General features: G+C 36.8%; 1 protein-coding gene across 14 annotated transcripts in view; it reads left to right on the top strand.

The window, feature by feature from the left end:
* Positions 1-18,536, top strand: part of RBFOX1 (RNA binding fox-1 homolog 1) — a 652,484-nt gene that overhangs the window by 395,308 nt on the left and 238,640 nt on the right. For 13 of the 14 annotated variants that reach the window (XM_082064134.1, XM_082064127.1, XM_082064132.1 and 10 more), the window contains exon 2: positions 15,722-15,942. The exons of the other annotated variant lie outside the window; for it this stretch is intronic. In XM_082064134.1, the coding sequence (XP_081920260.1) occupies positions 15,856-15,942 (87 nt within the window). In that variant the 5' untranslated portion in view covers positions 15,722-15,855. The remainder of the gene's footprint in view (positions 1-15,721; positions 15,943-18,536) is intronic. 14 annotated transcript variants of the gene reach the window in all.

Here is an 18,536-nt window from a genome sequence, read left to right as displayed (position 1 = left end):
GCCTCAGTCTCTTACCGATTTGCACTAACATTTATTATGTTGTTGTTGTTGCTCAGAAGCCTACTTCTTTGGTTTTGCTTCTCATAACCTTTTTCTTTATAGCTATCTTCATTATCTCTACTGCGTCCAGTATGTCTTCTATAAATTAAATATTTAATTACAGGTATTGATTTTAGGCATGAAACTTTCTTCACAAACAAGGAGTGATAAGAAGTTTGAAAATATAAGCTTATGTTTTCATAATGGCAGTCTTTCTTAAGACACTGAGAGTTTAAAGGATTTGTTTGAAATAAGTTTCACGAAGTATTACAGTGGGAGACAAAAAACCTGTTAAAAGTTCTCCCAGAGAATAAGATCCTGTCAAAACAGAGCTAGTGTGAATATTTGGGGGTGAAAAGAAGTTGAGCAGCCCATATATTCAATGAGTGTCCCCTCCTTCCTCAAGTTTCTTTTTTTCCTTGTCATGTATTGGTCCTATCTCTGGGATGTTACATGGCTGCATAGCTCAATTAATGCTCTATGGCAGGAGGAGGAAAAAAATGTCTCTCTCTTGTCAGAAGCGAAGTTATTTACTTTCAAAAGCTGACAGAATAGCACTGCAGGGGCTTCATTTATTTCTGTTCAGAATGTCATTATTGTGTAATGCGGAGGGACTTCTGCATGCATTGCAGGCTTATTCTTGTAATCTTTAGCCTGCTGGATGGCTGCAGAAGTGTAAAATGGCTCACTGGAATGTTTTCCCTATTCTGACTTTAGCAAAACTGCATTCCAAGAGTCTTAAATATTTACAGCTTAGATGGCGATAAATTTGTTTGTCGGTGGAGCTGATGCTCGATACATTCAGAATAATGCTCTGGCCTAGCTGGAAAACTGATTGTATCCTTAGTTACCTTTATATCATGTCATTTTTCCTGATGGGTAGCATATGGTTTGAGACTGCTTTTTCAGCATTGCTCTCTCTCTGTCATACTCGCTGTTTTTTCCAAGTCTAGCCCCAAAAAGAGTATTTAAGTACAGAATGTTTTATAGAGGCTACTTGTTACTTAGTTTTGAAGTCTGAAAAAGCAAACTTTTTAGTTGTTGTATTGCACATACCTCAGAAGCAAGAGAAGTAGTTTTGATGTTCCCTCTCCAAGTTCAGTGTGTGTCGCTGCAAAAACACTGGAGAGTTCAGAAACTGCAATTCCAAGAGGTTTGGTTTATTTTTCCTTTTCCATTGCTACCATGTTTTCCAGCTCTACTTAAAATACCGCGCTTAGCATGTGCACATGGAATTGCCTGTTGCTCTGGGGCAAGATTTTTGGTATACCTAAAGTAAAAAAAATACCGATGCAGCCAACTTCAGGATAACTTCAGGAGTTCTTTGTACCCAGACATTGCCCTTTCTACCTGCTTTTCCTGCTCTTAAAAAAAAAAAAAACAAAAAAACAAAGCTCCAATGGAAAATGACTTCATTTGGAGAGGAGTCGCCTTTTCAGTGATAGTTGATTTGTTCATTTGTGTTTGCTAAGACTAACCCCACTTTCAGTACATTTTTTCAGTTTATTTTCTGGTTCAAAGTGGTAAACTAAACATGAAAGAAAAAACCAAAACAAAACAACAAAAACAACAACGTTTATTCATTAGTAGATTTCATTTGAACAAAACCTGTCTTGAAACGAAGGGAAAAGGATTCTACTTCTAAATGGGCTGGCTTGCTTCTTTCCTTCTTTTTCCTTCCTTTATTTGCAGACACAAAATCCAATAAATTTCTCTTGCAGTTGCTGGGCTTGGGGGAGAAAAAAGAAAGGAAAAGCATAAAGCTACTGGGAAGCGTCAAACATGGAGAATGATGAAGTACATTTCATAGCAGCCAATTCCAAGCCCAAAATCCCTGTTGTGCAGGAAGGCTTTCCAGCTCACACAGGAAATTCAGCCATTGCACAGCACAGTATTAATGATTTATACACACCGCATCACTGCTTTTGTTCACTGGCAGAGCCAGGTTGTGTTAATAAAGGAATTTCAGGGAAAAGGGTCCCGGCATGCTGAGTTGTTTTGCTCAATGCGGTGGATGCTGCCTTCATAAATCAAAGGAATTTAGTGCTTTATAACCTTTCAGAGCTGCTGAGAGTGTGTTGTGTGTTGTGTTTTTTGTGGATTTTTTTTTTCTTAATCTGGTTCACCTAGGAATATTTTCATTTCTTTTCCATAAAGAATGAATGAACTACTGGATGAGATCTATCTCAGCTGTTTTAGGGTTGATTGGTTTGCTTCACAGTGGCATTATACTTCCATTTGTTTTCCATTTGGTATTTATGCTTTATGGTGTTGTCTATGGAAAGAGATTAGCATGGTTTTATTAACATAAAGAGATGCAGATCACATTATATTCTGTCTTGTTACTTAGGAATAATTAAATAAAATGTACAGGCAGAATGTTTGCAGTAAACAAATTTTGTCTTCTTCATATAAAATTTTGGAAAATAATAATGCTTATTAAAGCATTTATAATTTTAAAATCAAGATAATTTTTAGTAGCAAAAATAGGTATATTATTTTGCAATAGATGTGAGTGTTAATTTTCAAAGTTATTATTTTTTTTTAAATCTGGAATTGTCGTTTCCTAATAGCAACTGCAGGATTGCACACTTAATTTTGTGTTTATTAACACAACGATTGTTTTCAAATAGTGGATCGATATTGATATTATGAAAGAAAATATGTATCTACGTTTGATTATACAAATGAAGATAAAGAAGGATGTTCTTAAAAAAAATCTCAAATTCTGATGTAAATTAGAATATTAAGCAATGTTACAGGGCACTCTCCTAGAAAATAAACACTTGGTTTGATACCCATGGAATCTAATCTTTGCTTTCCATTAATGTTTTACAAAAGAGGGGCTAGAAAATAATTATATGGAACGTGTTTTGCAATTAAAGGGAACGTGGCTTTCCAGGGGAATCTCAAGCCGTTGTATGATGCAGCAGGCGCAGTGGGTTTAGTCCATTTGGATTGAAGTCTCTGATTCATGTAGGTTTTGTCTAGAGAAAATGTGACTGCCCTGGCCTGGCTTTGTCACCGAAGAAAAACAGTTCCCTCCTGGCTTTGGGGAAGTCAACAATGAGGGAATCAGTACTGCAGAAGTTAAAGCTATGGAAAACTAAGAGGAATTTTTTGTTTGTAGTTTGTTCCGTAGTCCGAAGGCAGATAAATACCTTCTTTTCCATTTTCATCACTGGTTTAAATATCACAGATTAATGTAAGGCAGGTGCCCCGTAAATAAGGTTTATGTTTATAGGGAACCATTTTTGTATTTGTTTGTCCTCTGTTATTTGGGTACGTGTGTGTTTCATTGTATTTAATTATGTCTGTGAGGCACAAGACAACAGTCAACATCTGCTCTATTGTTTCCTTGGTTTACAGATAGCTTTGATGGGTTATTAAACAATCTCTTTTTCAAACAGAAACAGGGGAAACAAGCTGCACCCATATTATGTAATTTTGTAAAGGTACATTATGTAATTAGTTGTCTAGTGTTTGCACAATAATATTTTATTTTGGTTGAATAAATGCTACTCCATTAAAAATATGTTATGATCTTGGGCAGTTTTACTTAATAGTGAATTCATAGTTTTTAACATATGGGATGTTGATTTCACCACTACTAAACTTATTTCACCATACATTTCATATATAAATAATGCTCTTGAGTTGTGAATGCTAATACAAAAATTAGAAATGTGTGTTAACTTTCATTTATTACTGAAACAGCTACTTATGAACTCTTATTGATTACATAAAAAGTATTAATTAACTTCACTCATTTTTGAGTAAAAGTTCATGCTGTTGCCAGAGCATCAGTTGGGGAAGGCAATGCTCAAACTGTTTTTGCTCTTACAGATTTTACTCAGGGTAGAACAATCCTCAATACTCCCCTGCCTAGGGAAGTTGTATTGTATGAGCAGGGAGTCAACACTGTAGAACTTGACTCTTCTACCAATGGATGTCCTGTTGGGAGAGCGCTTGTTTCATTACCTGTGTTGGGTTTCTTTTCATTTTAATGTACTTGTCAACTGTTTTAAGTTTCTTTATGTAACACTGATGTCCACTGTACTCTCCCTGGATGGATGAAGGTAAATCACTGAAACATTCCATCTATAGATCATGTGATTATTTTTGCCTTGAAAATAAAATGAAGAAGAAATATTTCCAGATGCTAATGATGAACAAAACCTAAAATTAGGTTTTCTGTAGCTTTTATCATTACAGAAAGTCACCTATTAAAAATGTTTAAGGAAGAACATGCATTTGTGGTGTTTCAGTGGCTCTTGAGGTGCCACTGTATACCATTATGGGGCTATAGCTATCTATAGCTGTTTCTTACACGTGTACATTTGAAGCCTTTGAAATGCTGTTAGTGCAATGTGGTTGTTTAGTATACACAGGTTTTCTATTGAAATAAAGTTGTTCAATATCTTTTTAACATGAACTAAACTACCCCTTGTATATATGTAAAGAACTGAAATCAAAGGAAAAAAAGGTGTATAATAAACACAGTTACTCAGAAAAGTATGCATTATTAACAGTCACATAGGACTATGTTCCAGGTGCTTGTTTAAATGTCATTTTACAAAATGGCATTCTGTTTGTAGCATAGGTTGGAAATTCCTCACTTTTTTAGTGTAAGGGCTTGTTGGAAATACTTTGTAAGCTCCCTCTTGCCTATCCACATGCATCAACAGCAACATACGTAAATATGAAACAGAAACCTCAAGTCTGTTCCTTCAAGTGGCAGTGAAACGTTCCTCAATAGATTTGGAGGATTACACATGCAGTTTTGAGTCTCCACAAACATGTGACAAACGGAAACTCAAATAGGAACTTCTAAATACGTATTTCGAAAAAGAAGGAATGCTATGGGAATGCTGCTTGTAGGGAACTTTGGGTTTCTGGAAACACCTTGAAAACAGCGTGGGGCATGTGTGGGAGGAACTGGGTTGATTTGGTGTGGTGGTTGTGTTTGTGGTGTGGTTTTTGTGTATGTCTGTTTGTAGTTTTGTAGAATGTTTATTGCTAAATGGTTTGATAGGGTGTCTCTCTTGGGAACTGCTTGTTATGAACAAATAAATGTGTTTGTATACAACCAAACCAACCATATAGGTGTCCTCAAATGCATGTGTGGGAATGGAGCATTCGTGGGCTTTTTTCTAGTATGCAATGCAGAGGTGGATTTTAATGGGAAAGCAAACCAGCAACAGAATTTCTGCTGGGGTAGATCAACACAGTTTATTGACTTCCGCTATGGGTGTTGTCCTTGGCTTGGCTGTAAAATTAATGCATTGTACAGTTTATTTGCCTTTTCTCTCATCATCATATTCTTGTATATTTTGCCTCAGAATAGTTGTAAGTTAGTTTTAAGTTTAGCTTATCTGCACTAAAATTATGCAAGTGGTTGTGTTGCCCACTTTCAGCAGAGAATGAATCTTGAAACTGCTTTATGTAAACTCTTAAGGGAAAGTTATTTTTACAGGTTTATGAAGTTAGAGCAGGCGGCATCTCATCTGCGATAGTGGTGGACAATGGTTATTTGCAAAGCTTCATGAGGAATTAGGGCTATGCAGCACAAAACTGTTCTGTATTTTGTTTGCATGATTTTTAAAGAGCTAATCAGGGCTGAACAGTAGAGGATGAGAATTCAGGAATTTTAACCCTTTACTAGTACCACAAATGGCCAAATAGATCAGTATTCAACCGCGGTTGTTAACTTCCATTGCTTATGAGACAGTGCTAGGTTACACAAGTGTGTAAGGAAGCAAGCTGCAAAGGAACCCTAGCATTAAGAAAAAAATTCAGGGAATTAAAAATACCTCTGAAAATAGTTTCTGTAAGAGTTCACTAGTCCCAGTTGACTCATTAACTATCCTGAAATCTGACAGTTCTTTAGAAGCAGCTATGTAGCACTTTTCTGTCATTTCCAATTATAGCATTTATAATCCAGATGTGCAAAAGTTTTGTCTGTGGGAACAAGAAGATACGAACTTTGAGTGAGGTTCATGTTTGAGCAACACAGGTCAAAACTTGAAGGAGAATATTACATTTCTTATTTTCATTTGTTCCTGGTATTCACTGACACACATTTTGGTGTTTTGCTTTTTTACTAAACAGTATCATGGGTTCCATTTCGTCTTGTTAGGAACAAATCACTATTGAAAAATCATGAGAAAAGGTTAGATGCTCTCAGTCAAAGAGTTTGGGTTAAATATTTGGTGTCTGATCCTCCTATGTTGCACTGCAGGAGAATTGAGTATATCTCAGGTCTTATGAGGAGAGTACTTACTCTCTGTCTTATTTCTTGCAGCAATAAAATCTTACTCATATCCAGCTAATGACCTTAATATCAGCTTAAGTCAGCTAAAGTACTGATTTCAATAAAAATAGAAATAATCCTCTTCTGTTGTCCTTCTCTGCACAAATTTACACCAGTCCTTTGCTGGCGCGCTCCAAGGGCACTGACAAAGGTTGATTAGAATCTAAATGAAGGTGAGATTAAAAAGACCATCCTTTATTTATTCCCTTCTAATATAAAATGGAATTAACCCAAAATAAAAAAGTTGTTAAGTGGATGACAGGAAGGGCTCTTACCATCTGGCATTGATACAACAGCATCAGGGTTTTCTGTACTTTGGTGCTTATTCTCTCCTCAGCTTTATTCTGATCAGTAGCATGATCCCCATAGGTTTACATTGTCCTGAGGACAGTGTTGTGAGAGTTACCATTAGAAATCAAGTATTCACATGAATTCAGTATCCACTGGCCTTGCTGAACAAAGTCACCTGTTTGGTAGAGTAGTTGTTTAGAACCAGAATGTGCAATGGGTAAGTAGAATATTGTCTAAGACGTCTTGGGGGAGGGGAGGAAAGAAAGCACATGATGTGATTCTTTAAGGTGAGATCTATTTACTGTATTACCAGGAAGCTTTGTTGAAGTTTGATCCAGGGAACTTTATTCTTTCAAAGCCGTTTTCCTGTGTACTAGCTGTTTACGTGAAGGTGCCTGCAGAGAGTACCAGAGCAGTTCCACTCCCATAGACTTGGCCTCAGTCACAGACATTTAGACTATGGGCAGATCTGACCCATCTCAGGAAAAGGCCGGTTCTCCTGTGCTGTGTGATTTCCTGGCTGGATAAACTCTGCACAGCAGCTGCCTGTAACACTGAGTTTGGGAGTGATGGCTGAATTGCTGACTATGGGATTAAGTATGTCTTCCAACAGTTGCGTTACGAGATACCTACAAAACTGAATTGATTTCAGATATAAAGTAGCAATTAAGTTAAAAAAGCTTTCTTAACTTAGTGGTATTCAGATTTGGAGGCAAAATTCCAATCAACTGTGCCTTCTGATGCTTTCAGCAAATCCTGCCTGCCTCAGATTCTTGACTAAACTTCAGTACGCAGAAACTATTGCCGATGTCTTAAATAGAGTTGAATTATAGCTTGCGTTACATCTAATGCCTTCAGGTCTTGATATTTTTATCTCTGGAGAGTATGAAACTTGTCAGTTGTGAACAGAAAATTCCCTCTGATCCCTTTAAAGACCTGTAGGGTCATTATTATTTTGGGAGTTGGGTAGGTTATTCCTCCAAGGCACCCTGCTCACTTAGGATATCTACCCTATGCTGGTTTCTGCAATCAAACCACTGCGCTTGGCGTAGTAGGGTGCTTGAATGATGTATTTATACAGGCAGGAGGCATGATTTAATACCATCTCATGATTCACCATGCAGTCCTATTAATATGAACTTTACTCAGGGGAATGAGTAGCTGTTACTTGTCAGCAGATCCCAAGTGTATTAAGGGGCTGAAGTTGTATTGAAAGATTCTCACAGTGATACTCTGCTGTTCCCAAGGGAAGCAAATGAAAACTGTGCTTTGATGAATAATGAATGTGCTAATTGAGGTCAAGAAGAAGTCATAGCTTCCTGTGATACAGTAGTCGGAGTAGCCTGACTACAGCAATAGAGAGAAGTCTGTTTGACCAGATCTGGCAATAAAAAGATGTGCCTGTCATCTCCACACACCCAATGCCTGATTGAGGATAGTGACAGGCTGGTGGCTTGTCTGTTCTAGAATACACTGTTATATTCCTGAGATCCTGTTTTGTGCACACTGATATCAACAAGATGACCATGAGCTGATACTGAAACTGCTTATGTGCTCAAGTATTGGCAAAAATCCTGTGTGGACTGGATGATGATCTATCATGGCATTGCTTGAGTATATCAATAGGATTCATTAAGAGTGGATATTGATTAGAAGTCAGTCTGTTCCTGATTTGCAAAGAAAAATATATTTTGTTGTTGCTGGTCTGTATTTGCAAGTAAGAGCACCCCAATGGGAAGATTACAAACTGTTCCTACCTGTTGGCAAAATACATGCAAATATACGTATTTCTTGGGCATCTTATATCCCAGCACATGAAACAGAAAAATAAATGAATGAGATTGAGGAAGATGTGAGAAAGTATGATAGCAATACATATTTTGTGAAATACATATATATAGCCTGGCATTTTTAAAAATAAAGATATATGTGATACCACTTATCATTTATACCACTGGAAGACATATGTCATTTTCAATAGTGTGGCCATGTAACTGCATAATATCAAACAAGCATGAGATCTTTAAAGTGTCTGTTCTACATTTCATGCAAAATTTTCAAAACCGCTTAACTTCACCTTAGATTGGAGGCTTATCTCAATGTTTTAAGAAATGACAGATAAAGTTAAGAGCAGAGTAGTGAAAGGTATCTGAAAAAGTCTGGAGATAGGAAAGAGTTTGTTCTTACAGAAGCCAACAGTGAAATCACAACTGATTTGGTACACTATCCAGCCAATAGGAATTATGTAATAAAAGCCAGTATGAAACTCTGTAAGAAAAGGAAAGCAATGGAGTGCTCATTAATACATCAGAAACATAGTGAAGACCTTTGCAACACATCTTTGGTGTTTTGAATAGGTAGTTACGTACACCTCTCAAAATCAACTCTTGGTGGTTAAAGCAATAGTATTTTCCTCCAGTTTGGCAGCTAGGTCTTTTCAGATATTCAGGACAACAGGAGACAGAGAAACTCCTTTCACAAGCAGAGTTGTACAGGGCCACGGAACTGTTCATGGAAGGAGCTGCTGTACAGGTGGCTTCCATCACTGTGTGTGCTGCACCACTTTTTGTAGCTTCAGGTGATTTTCTGTGTGACTTCTTGCATAGTCTAACGTTATCCTTCTTCACAGTTAGGTGCCCAGCACATTAGATTGCTGAAGTTCCCAGATTCATTCTGATTTAATTTTGACATGAATGCTGGTACAAAAACACAAATTTGGTTGGGATTCAGAATCTTTCTAGTTTATATGAAAACTAAAAGTCAAAAGGTACCTGTAGCTGTTTTGTTTTTTTTTTTTTTTTCCTTTTTTTTCTTCAGAGAGTAGTGGTTCACAGATTGTTCTCTGGTTTTGTGCCAGAATATGTATGGATGATGACAGATCCTTATGTTTCTGAGATAGCCAAAGGGAAGTCCAGCCACAGAGGCATCCCTTAACTACATTTTATAACCTGCTTCCTCTCTCTAGCCTACTTTTATTGACTATGTAAGTGAATGTGTTTTGTGACTCACTGAAGGGTAAATCACTTGATCTGCTATCAGGAGACAAATATATATCTCTAGCAATCTAGTCTAAGCAGGAACTGGAGATTTCTAAGTATGTAGAAGAGGGTAAGCCATTTATGTAAAATCCCTGCCTTCACATGTTCCTGAAAAAGGGAAGCTCAGTAGCTGAAGTGAGTCCTTGAAGGTGATGACAAGTGGTTGCTGAGGCAGTAAAAGGATGTGTTGTGGAGCAATGCAAGGAGGAAGGGAGAAGTGATCTTTGTGGGAGCATTCCAAAAGAAATGCAAAGTAAACATGCCATTCTTTAGCCAGTGAGGTACTAGAGCAGCAGGCAAATCACTGCACACTACTGACAACAAAAATAGAAAGTTTGGAGTTAGTGAAACCAAAGAAACAGTATTGGCCAAGGTGCAGATTGAACTGCAGCTAGGTCTTAAATTGCTCCTACAAGCTAAAGTAATTTTCAAGTAGAAACTTTAAGTTTGGAAGATAAATGTGTTAATAGCAAATGTGATGTATCCCACAAGTGTTTCACGTACTTGAAAAAGATGCACTCTCCCAGTTTTACATAGTTTTTATAGCCTTGCCTTATACACTAGGATAAACTGAGATGTATTATAAGCTCGACAAACTGACAGTATCTGCCATACTTATATCAGAATGACATCAGTAGATACCTTTGATTTGTATATGTGATATTTTCTACTTTAAAAGTCACTCAAATATCCAGGTTGTATTTTGGTTCTACTGTTAAATATAATAGGACTTGGCTGGGGAGCTGATACGTGGCATGAACAGATCCTACATGTACTCAAAGCTTTGCTTAGAAGAGTGGAACAGAGTCAGCAGCTGAGGACAGGGTCAAGCCTGGCTAGTGCTTCTGGTGCCCTTGAACAGCGTTTGATCCCAGATGGTTTTTGCAGAAAGGTGGAAATAGTCTTTGGAAGACTAGTTAGAAAAGTTAGAAAAGCGGCATCAGTCATGGTTGAGAGGGTGGGGGAAGACATGCAGGACAGCTCTTTCTGTCAACCAACATTCCATTTAATGTCTGGGTCTACTTATCTCAGATAACCCTATTCAGTGTCAGCTCATCTTCTCTTTTGGAGCATGCATGGTGATGATCTGGCAACACATCTTTAGAGACAATAAAGTTTCTGTGGGTGGGAGAAACTACCAGGAGACTTGGAAACTACTTTAGCCTCTCAGTGATGGGTTTTCCTTTACCAGAAAACCACATCTTAAAGAGGAAATGGAGAACACTTAAAGAAGAATAAAGGTGGCCAGAAAATGTAAGACTTGAAGAAGAGCTTAAAGGAATCAAATATGCCATAGCATAAGCTATGAAGAGGGCACCAAGGTGGCACATGAATTATTTATGATCTGTGAGATGGGAAAGTTAGGCCAATGTGGGAAGGAAGTAGAAATTATTTGAAGTTTGTTGGTGTTACATAGCATTTGGAATAGCCATTGCTTGTGGTATTTGAACAAGATATAGGCATTAAGAGGAGTTAATGATTTGGAAGAAAGATGGTCTAAATAGATTACTTCTGTCAGGATCTGATTAGAGCGTACGTCATTGATTGGCTGATGACTGCATTGCAGGGATCTGCCTTTTCCAGGCAGTGTGTCTCTAGGGAAGTTGCTAAAGTATTTTTTTACCTTGAACCGTAGCAAAACTAGGTGTCTGCTTTTGCCTGGGGGAATATTCTGGTCATTGTTGAATGCACCATTTAGGTATTCTGTGCAGGTGGGATCAAAACCTTGGCCCTTTTTCCATCATTTTCATTTTTCTTGTTGTGCCTTAATGTGTAGCCTGGTTTTCAGACATACTTCTGGCCTTATTTCTTTCCGTGTGCATCCGTACTGCACAGCAGTCTTCATTTCCTTCCCATTTCAAATGACTTCTTAGCAAGTCCTCAGTGAAATCACTCTTGGAGCACTCCTGTCAGTAGCTTCAGTTCTATGCTAAACCATAAGAGCATTAGACTGCTGGGCCCAAAATACTTATGTATTTGGTGACCTGCTGCTGCTGCCTTAACTTGCTTAACCTATGCTGTTCACCTTTAAAACCAGCTGCTTTCTGGGAGGCAAGTTCGTAAAAGGACTGTTCTGTCAGATTTTGGAAGTTTGTTCAGTCAGTTTATGTCTGGAATAATTATAGCCTTTTACCCTAATCAATTCTGTGATTCTGCGAATTCAAATAATGTCTTGTATTATTAGTGCAAAAATAGTCTTTAACAAATTTTTAAAAAGTATGTATTCTATGAACTTCTTAGCAACGTGACTGATTTCTTATAGTGCTGCTAATTTTTAAAACTGCAGATTCATTTTCATCAATGATATCTGCCTTTTAGCAAAATTCTGCAGAAATGAAACAAATAAGATTCTTTGATTCTATTTGTGTATATATATTTTTTTTAATATAAAGCCAGTGTTCATTTATTTTATTGTGTTTTTCACCTGTCTTTCATATTTTAAATCAGTTTTCAATTTCAGAAGATCCTTGAAAAATAAAAAAACAGGCTTTGGGAGCTGATAGCTGAAAGAAACATACCTTCCATTAGCATACTGAAAATGGCTTAGCATTATAGGTTTTTTTCCTAACAGCATTATAATTTTCTAGAATGTAATGGAAGTGAAAGCAGTATAGTTGTTTTAAATAGATGATCTCCCCTTTTCCACCCACACACACTTAGTTCGTTGCAGGGACTAAGAGTCCTGGAGTAGACATGAAGTAAGTGCTGTCACCATCGGTGGCTTTGGACAGATGGTTGATGTGCGTCGTACTTACCATTCTGGCTTTGTCCTAACAAAAACGTTTAGGCCCGTGCTTAACCTTAAACATGCTAGAAGTCCTGCTAAAGTGAAACAGAATTATTAGCATATTTAATACTCTTCTGGCTCATTCTATGAGTCCTCAGCACTCTTTATGGTCGAATTTCATGTATTCGATATATTCTTGTAGAACAAGAGTGACTGTTAATGCTAACTAATGGTGAATTGTAAAACTTCAAAATTTCCTTTTTGTGTGGCTGGGAGGGAGAACAAACGTGTTGCTATGAACTGGTGAAGCTGATGAAGTTGCGTTGGCGTAAGTTCAGAATTTGGCATGGGGCGGAGATGCAAGTAAAGCTGTATTGTACTTCTGTGGTTTTGATTCACAGAGGTTTGTGCGAACTTAGGTAGCTGGTGCACACATGGGACATCATCAAAGAGCCCAACCAGAAAGTCAGAGCTTGGATTTGGAGTGCCAAACAGCTATACATTTAGAAGCATGTTGTTATAGTGAGGCAAGCAAAGCATCCTTTCATTAAAACAGGTAACTACAGTTTATTTTCAAAGTTTATTTTTATATATTACAGTCTGGAATGTAGTAAATATGAATGCTTTTTAGACATTTGTTATTTTCATTATTCTGGAATGTTTATACTGCTCGCAAAGGACTGTAAGCATCCTCCTGTAAGTTGCTGAGTTCAGACTGCCACTGTGTCCTGGTTTTGTTAAAAACAAGACTAGTTCTCCTTTAGTGATTTAAAACCTTTAAATCCTGACACACTGCTATTGCCATCATATAATTTTATTTTATAAGCTATCTTTTTGTTACTGTGGATTTGGAAGGCTTTTCTAGACCCTCACTTTAGTCAACAGCAAAATACTTTTTAAAATGATGAAATATTTTCATCCTAAATTTATTCATAACTATTTTTTTTTCTGTATTTTTTTAGTGTGCCAAGATTGTCCTTAGCATAAACAGTCTCTTCCTCCTACTGTTTTCTTCCCTGTTCACAGATTGTTTTGCTAGGATAAACAAATCAAAATTTCTTAGCTTCCTGTTACAACTTAGAGGATTTTCTCTACAGCTGTTGTAGTTGAATTTGACTTTTTTTTTTTCATGTGGATGAAGAGAACTGTATGCTATTGGGAGTATCTCTAGGAAATCAAGTAATTATTGAGGAAAAAAAAAAAAAAGAAATACTGATAATTTGCCTTTCCATAATTGCATCACACTAGCAGCTCAAATTCCTTAAACAAATGCAGTGAGGTCCTGCTTTTCTTCCTCCTGAATTTAGAACTGAAGTTTCTGTTATTAGCACAAGCATGATGTTAACTTCTGTGCTATTGAATTTCATCCGTAAGGTTGAACGATTCTTTCTATGTAATATTCTTATCCTTCTCAGTCTTAACAGTACCTTCCAACTTTGTCGTCAGGAAATTTCCTCAGCATGATGCCTTGTGCCAAAATAATTAATGAAAATGTTAAGCAAAACCTGTCCCAAAACAGATCGCAGAAAACCTTCCCTTGGGCCTATGCTTCCCTGTACAAATCATCTTGCTCTTTAGGTTGTCTGACATCTTATCAAATACATACATGCTGAAACAAGAAAACAACTCGGTATTTTACACAGCAATTTAACAATCCTTATTTATGTCAGTTGTCCCACTGGAGTCATTTGAGTAAAGCTTGCAGAATCCATTTTGTAATCTCCATTCTAGCTGAAAGAAATCTCTCTTCAAATGCAACTCAGTTAGGCCAAATAAAATAAAATACTTTTAAGTGAGTTGCAGTGGCAACTCTCTTTCTCATATATACCTTTTGTTTATATATTTCTGTATGAAAGAACTGATTTTTGTATAGGAATTTATGAAAATCTTTTGGCAAAATCCATGATGTGTCAGCCTACTGTGTGCTTAATAATTAAACCACAGGGTTCTGTTCTTTAATAAGAGCAAGAAATATGACTAAGAGCTAAGCATAGTCAGATAAGTAGTGTGAACAACATTATCCTCAACAGAAAACTGAAGTGATTCTGTAACAGGAGATAGAAGTAGGTAAACATCACTTCATCATGTGACAATCGCTGTCCTCATTGGCAGCCTCTCAAATGAGCATCACAGAGGGTCACAATTCGCCAGCTAAAGTTAGAAATGGTATAAGGCTGATAGTAATGAGGGCCAATGTGCAGCTGCTACGGTAGATTTCTAAATCACGCAACACGGCTGCCTTGATACATGGGAATCAATTACTGAAAACCTTTCACGATGGTCAAAATGTGACATTAAATAATTGAGTATCACATCAAATCTTGTCTGCAATTAGTTATCTGGAAAAGTAATTATGCAACAAAATCAAGTAGCTGAAATTAGTGATGTGAAGCACCCTGGTTATTCAAAGACTGCAGGAGAAGTTTTTGTTTTCATTTTTTTTTAACTCGTAACATGAAGTTTGAAGCAGCTATTTCTTCATTGATTTAAATAAAAAGTCTTGTTCAATTTTAATTCCTGTCATTAGTCATATCTGAAATAGAATATATATTGCACATGAAACAAGTGTTAGTGACTAAGTTGGTTTTGTCTAAAGTAAAAATTATTACCTGTGGAAGAGAATGTCTTGCAAGTAGTACACTGAAAAGCAAATCTGTTTTGTTTAGGGGAAAACCAGCCTAAATTTCACTCTTTTGTCTCTTACACTGAGAGTGTGAGTTTAATTGGAGAACAACTATGAAACACTCTAAAGGTCAAACTGATTCCTTTTAAAAAAGCTGTGATAAACGTAACAACACAGATGTTATTAAAAGTTAGAAAAGCCATTAAAATATCATTTCCGTTAATAGAAGTTGTTAGCTTGTATTAACTCAAATATTCAAAATAAGCATGAAGCATGTAATGAATCAAAACAGAAGATGTATCCAACATAGCAGACTGAAATTTTAACTCTCACATAAATATTGTTTAACAGCTTATAAGTACAGGGAAACATTTATTTATGCAATCATGATAAACCTGATTATTTTTCAATGGCTTCTAATAGTAACTGTTGTCATTTATGTGCCAGAACTGATAGAAAAATATTTCTAATCAGTAGTTCTGTACAGAATTTGATCTGTATGTGTATAGTCCTTAAAAATCTGAACTGATAAAGAGTAGTTGGTCAGTCATGTTACTTAAGCTGGTCCCAAAATAGCACCTTCCTTTTTCGGTAGAGTTAGGTTTGCAGCTGTTGTCTGTATCTGTTGTCTCTGAAGAAAACTTTAACATTAAGAGTTGCTGACGTCAATTTTTTTCTTTTTTTTACAGCTGATGTGGGCTTTGCCCCTGACAGAAGTTATTTGGTTCTAGCTCTGAGTTTGGAAGAAGTTGGTATATAGATTTTCCCCTAACTTTCAATTGATGTGTTTAGCTTTAGTGGGAGTAATACTATCACTTAAACCATGTTGTCGTCTCAAGGAGTTTTGCTACATCCATGTGGAGTGCCAATGATTCTGCCGGCAGCACCATACTTCGCTGGACTTGTTCAGGTAATGCAAGGCCGCTTCCAACAAGCAACTTAATTCTAGTGCACTTAGAGTAATAATTGGAATTTTTATGGTTGAGAAAGCAAACACTTTTAATACAGGCAAAAGCTCTCATGTAGTCAGTGAGAAGACAGTAGGAAATCAAAAAGATGGATCACCCTAATCTGTGTATTGACATCTCTCATGGCTGAATAAATGGTGTAGTTGAGCTATATTTGCTTGTATTGATTTGTCTGCTGTTTAACATTCATGCCTTTGCTTCACGAGGTTGACCACAGGGCAGAGGATTTGCTATCCATTCCAGGTTTCTTGAGGGAGTCAGCATTCCCATAGCAGGTCATAAGACAAAGTAACTTACCACGATGTGTTTAGGTTAAGTGTTTCAGCACAGCAAATATGAATCGTGTTAAATATGCATTAATTCATATGTTTTGCATCACACTGAGTGAAAAAGGGATTGTGTTTTTGTGTGTATACAAATACATCACCTTCATGGAATCCTTATGCACATCATATTAATTCATTTGAACCCTGAAAGTGTAAGATCTTGCTTCAGGGCAAGAGTTCTGTACTTTAGAAGTTAACTAGCAATTACTAGATTAGTTGTTGTTGTTGTGTTGTCTGGTTTTGATTTGATTTTTATCAAAAACTGGTACTACTGAATTTTCTGCTGATAGGATTTTGACAAAATCATATAGACACTAATTGAGCAAAAAGTATTCTCTTATTTACAGTATTAGAAGATATTAAGAAAGAATTCAAGTAACAGTTCCAAACACTGAGAAAAAGAAAAAACAGAGTACCCTCTAAATGGCAGTAGTTAGGTATTATGCATTAGCAGGGTCAAGAGTCACAGATGTGTATTATGGTATTTCTGTGTCATGCTCGTGATCAATCAAATTAACTGTGGAGGAGAGGCAAATTTTCATTATGCTCCTTTACTACTGGCATAGAGGGGCAGTCACAGCATGAAACATGTTTTTCTTCATATAGGTCTGTTCAGCAAGCAAAGCCTGTGTGTTGTGTTCTTCACTTTAGGCTTAATATCAGACACATGTCTAAAATAGAAATATAGCATTGCACGTGGCCACTATCAGGTATTGAAAATCTGTCTTGTGGGACATGCAAGCTGATGCTATTTTTTTAATGCAGTGAGACATGGCAGCACACTGGAACACATCAAGCAGGCCTTCATATCCATTAGAATTTGGGGGTGAAGGTCGGACGCTAGAGCTCAGTCAGACCCTGTGCCATCCTGTCCAATAAATAATTACAAGCAAATCGTGCCTTTCACTCTATGCTGATTGATGTTGAAATTGCTTTTGAAAGTTCTCATAAGTTCCTGTTATAGATTAAGTGCCGGTGTAGGAAAAATAACTGCACCCAACTGAAATGGGTGAATGTAATCAGGTTTAATGGACTCGAGAGCTTGTTGGGAATTAAATAACTATTGATTTGTTGGAAAGTTGCTGTCATTACAAAATGCCACTCTGGACGCATTATCCAAGCAGATAGATTAGAAGAAAGGGCCCTTTGAAAATTCGGGATGCCTTATTTCAATCTTTTTTCTTTCTTTCCTTAGAAAGCTATATCCAGACCTATGCTACTCTATTAGCATAAGTCTGAAATAGTCAAGCAATAGAAATTGTTCTACAAAACATAGGCATCTTTACAGTTACTGTTGAAAAGTGTTTTTCAAATGGATACTACTCTAGTCTCCCCTCTTCTCTTCCTCTCCCTAATGTCATAGCCCGAAACTGCATTTTGGAAACAAAACAAATGTTTGAGTTATTCTCTTAGTGGATAAACTAGAACATTAAGTGGTTTAACCACTTTCTTACCTCAAGCTTTTACCTGCATTTGCAGCATCTGCAGTCAGCTTATAATAAGAGAATGCTCGTTGTTTGTCTCTTAGATTACACGTAAGTACCCAAAATAAATAATCCCAAGGACACTTGATAGGCATATTTATATCATTCTCTTCTAATCAGTAATTACATAACATTCAGAACTTTTCTGGAAATTTTCTTCAAAATATGCCTTGATAAACTGATTACACAAATAGATTTTTACTGGGTTGCAGGTTGAGAGCTACAACCCTGAATTATTTTGGAATACAAGGCTGTTTAAACATTTTAGAGGCTTATAAGATTGCAATTTGTTTACTTGCATGGATCTCTACAGAAAGTAGATGTAATTCTGATTAGGGATTCCCCATGATTTCCAATTGGATTGACATCTGGATTGCATATGAAAACAGTGTAGAGTATTATGTAGAGGTTTGGGGGACTATTTTGGGTATTTTTAATGTTTTTGTTGCATGGATGAACAAGAGAGCTCTGATCTCTGCGGAGGACTGTTAATCTTCAGGGGTTCTGCACCTTCAAGCACTGTATATTATTTTACTTCAAGCTGTGTATGTGCAGCCCATTCCAGCCTCTCCTCCTCAGTTCATCAGCAAACTATCCTACATCCTCTCCTTGCTTTTGTCATACCCTTGTTTACAGAGTACTGGAATGTGTGAAGCTCAGGACAAACAAAAATGGGCAGATACTATGAATACACCTCTGTAAACAATTTAGATAAACAGCCGTGTG

The sequence above is a fragment of the Streptopelia decaocto genome, assembly GCF_964273445.1.
Source record: "Streptopelia decaocto genome assembly, chromosome: 13".
NCBI lineage: Eukaryota > Metazoa > Chordata > Aves > Columbiformes > Columbidae > Streptopelia > Streptopelia decaocto.
The sequence above is the reverse complement of the archived record's forward strand: the minus strand, read 5'-3'. Positions and strand labels throughout refer to the sequence as shown.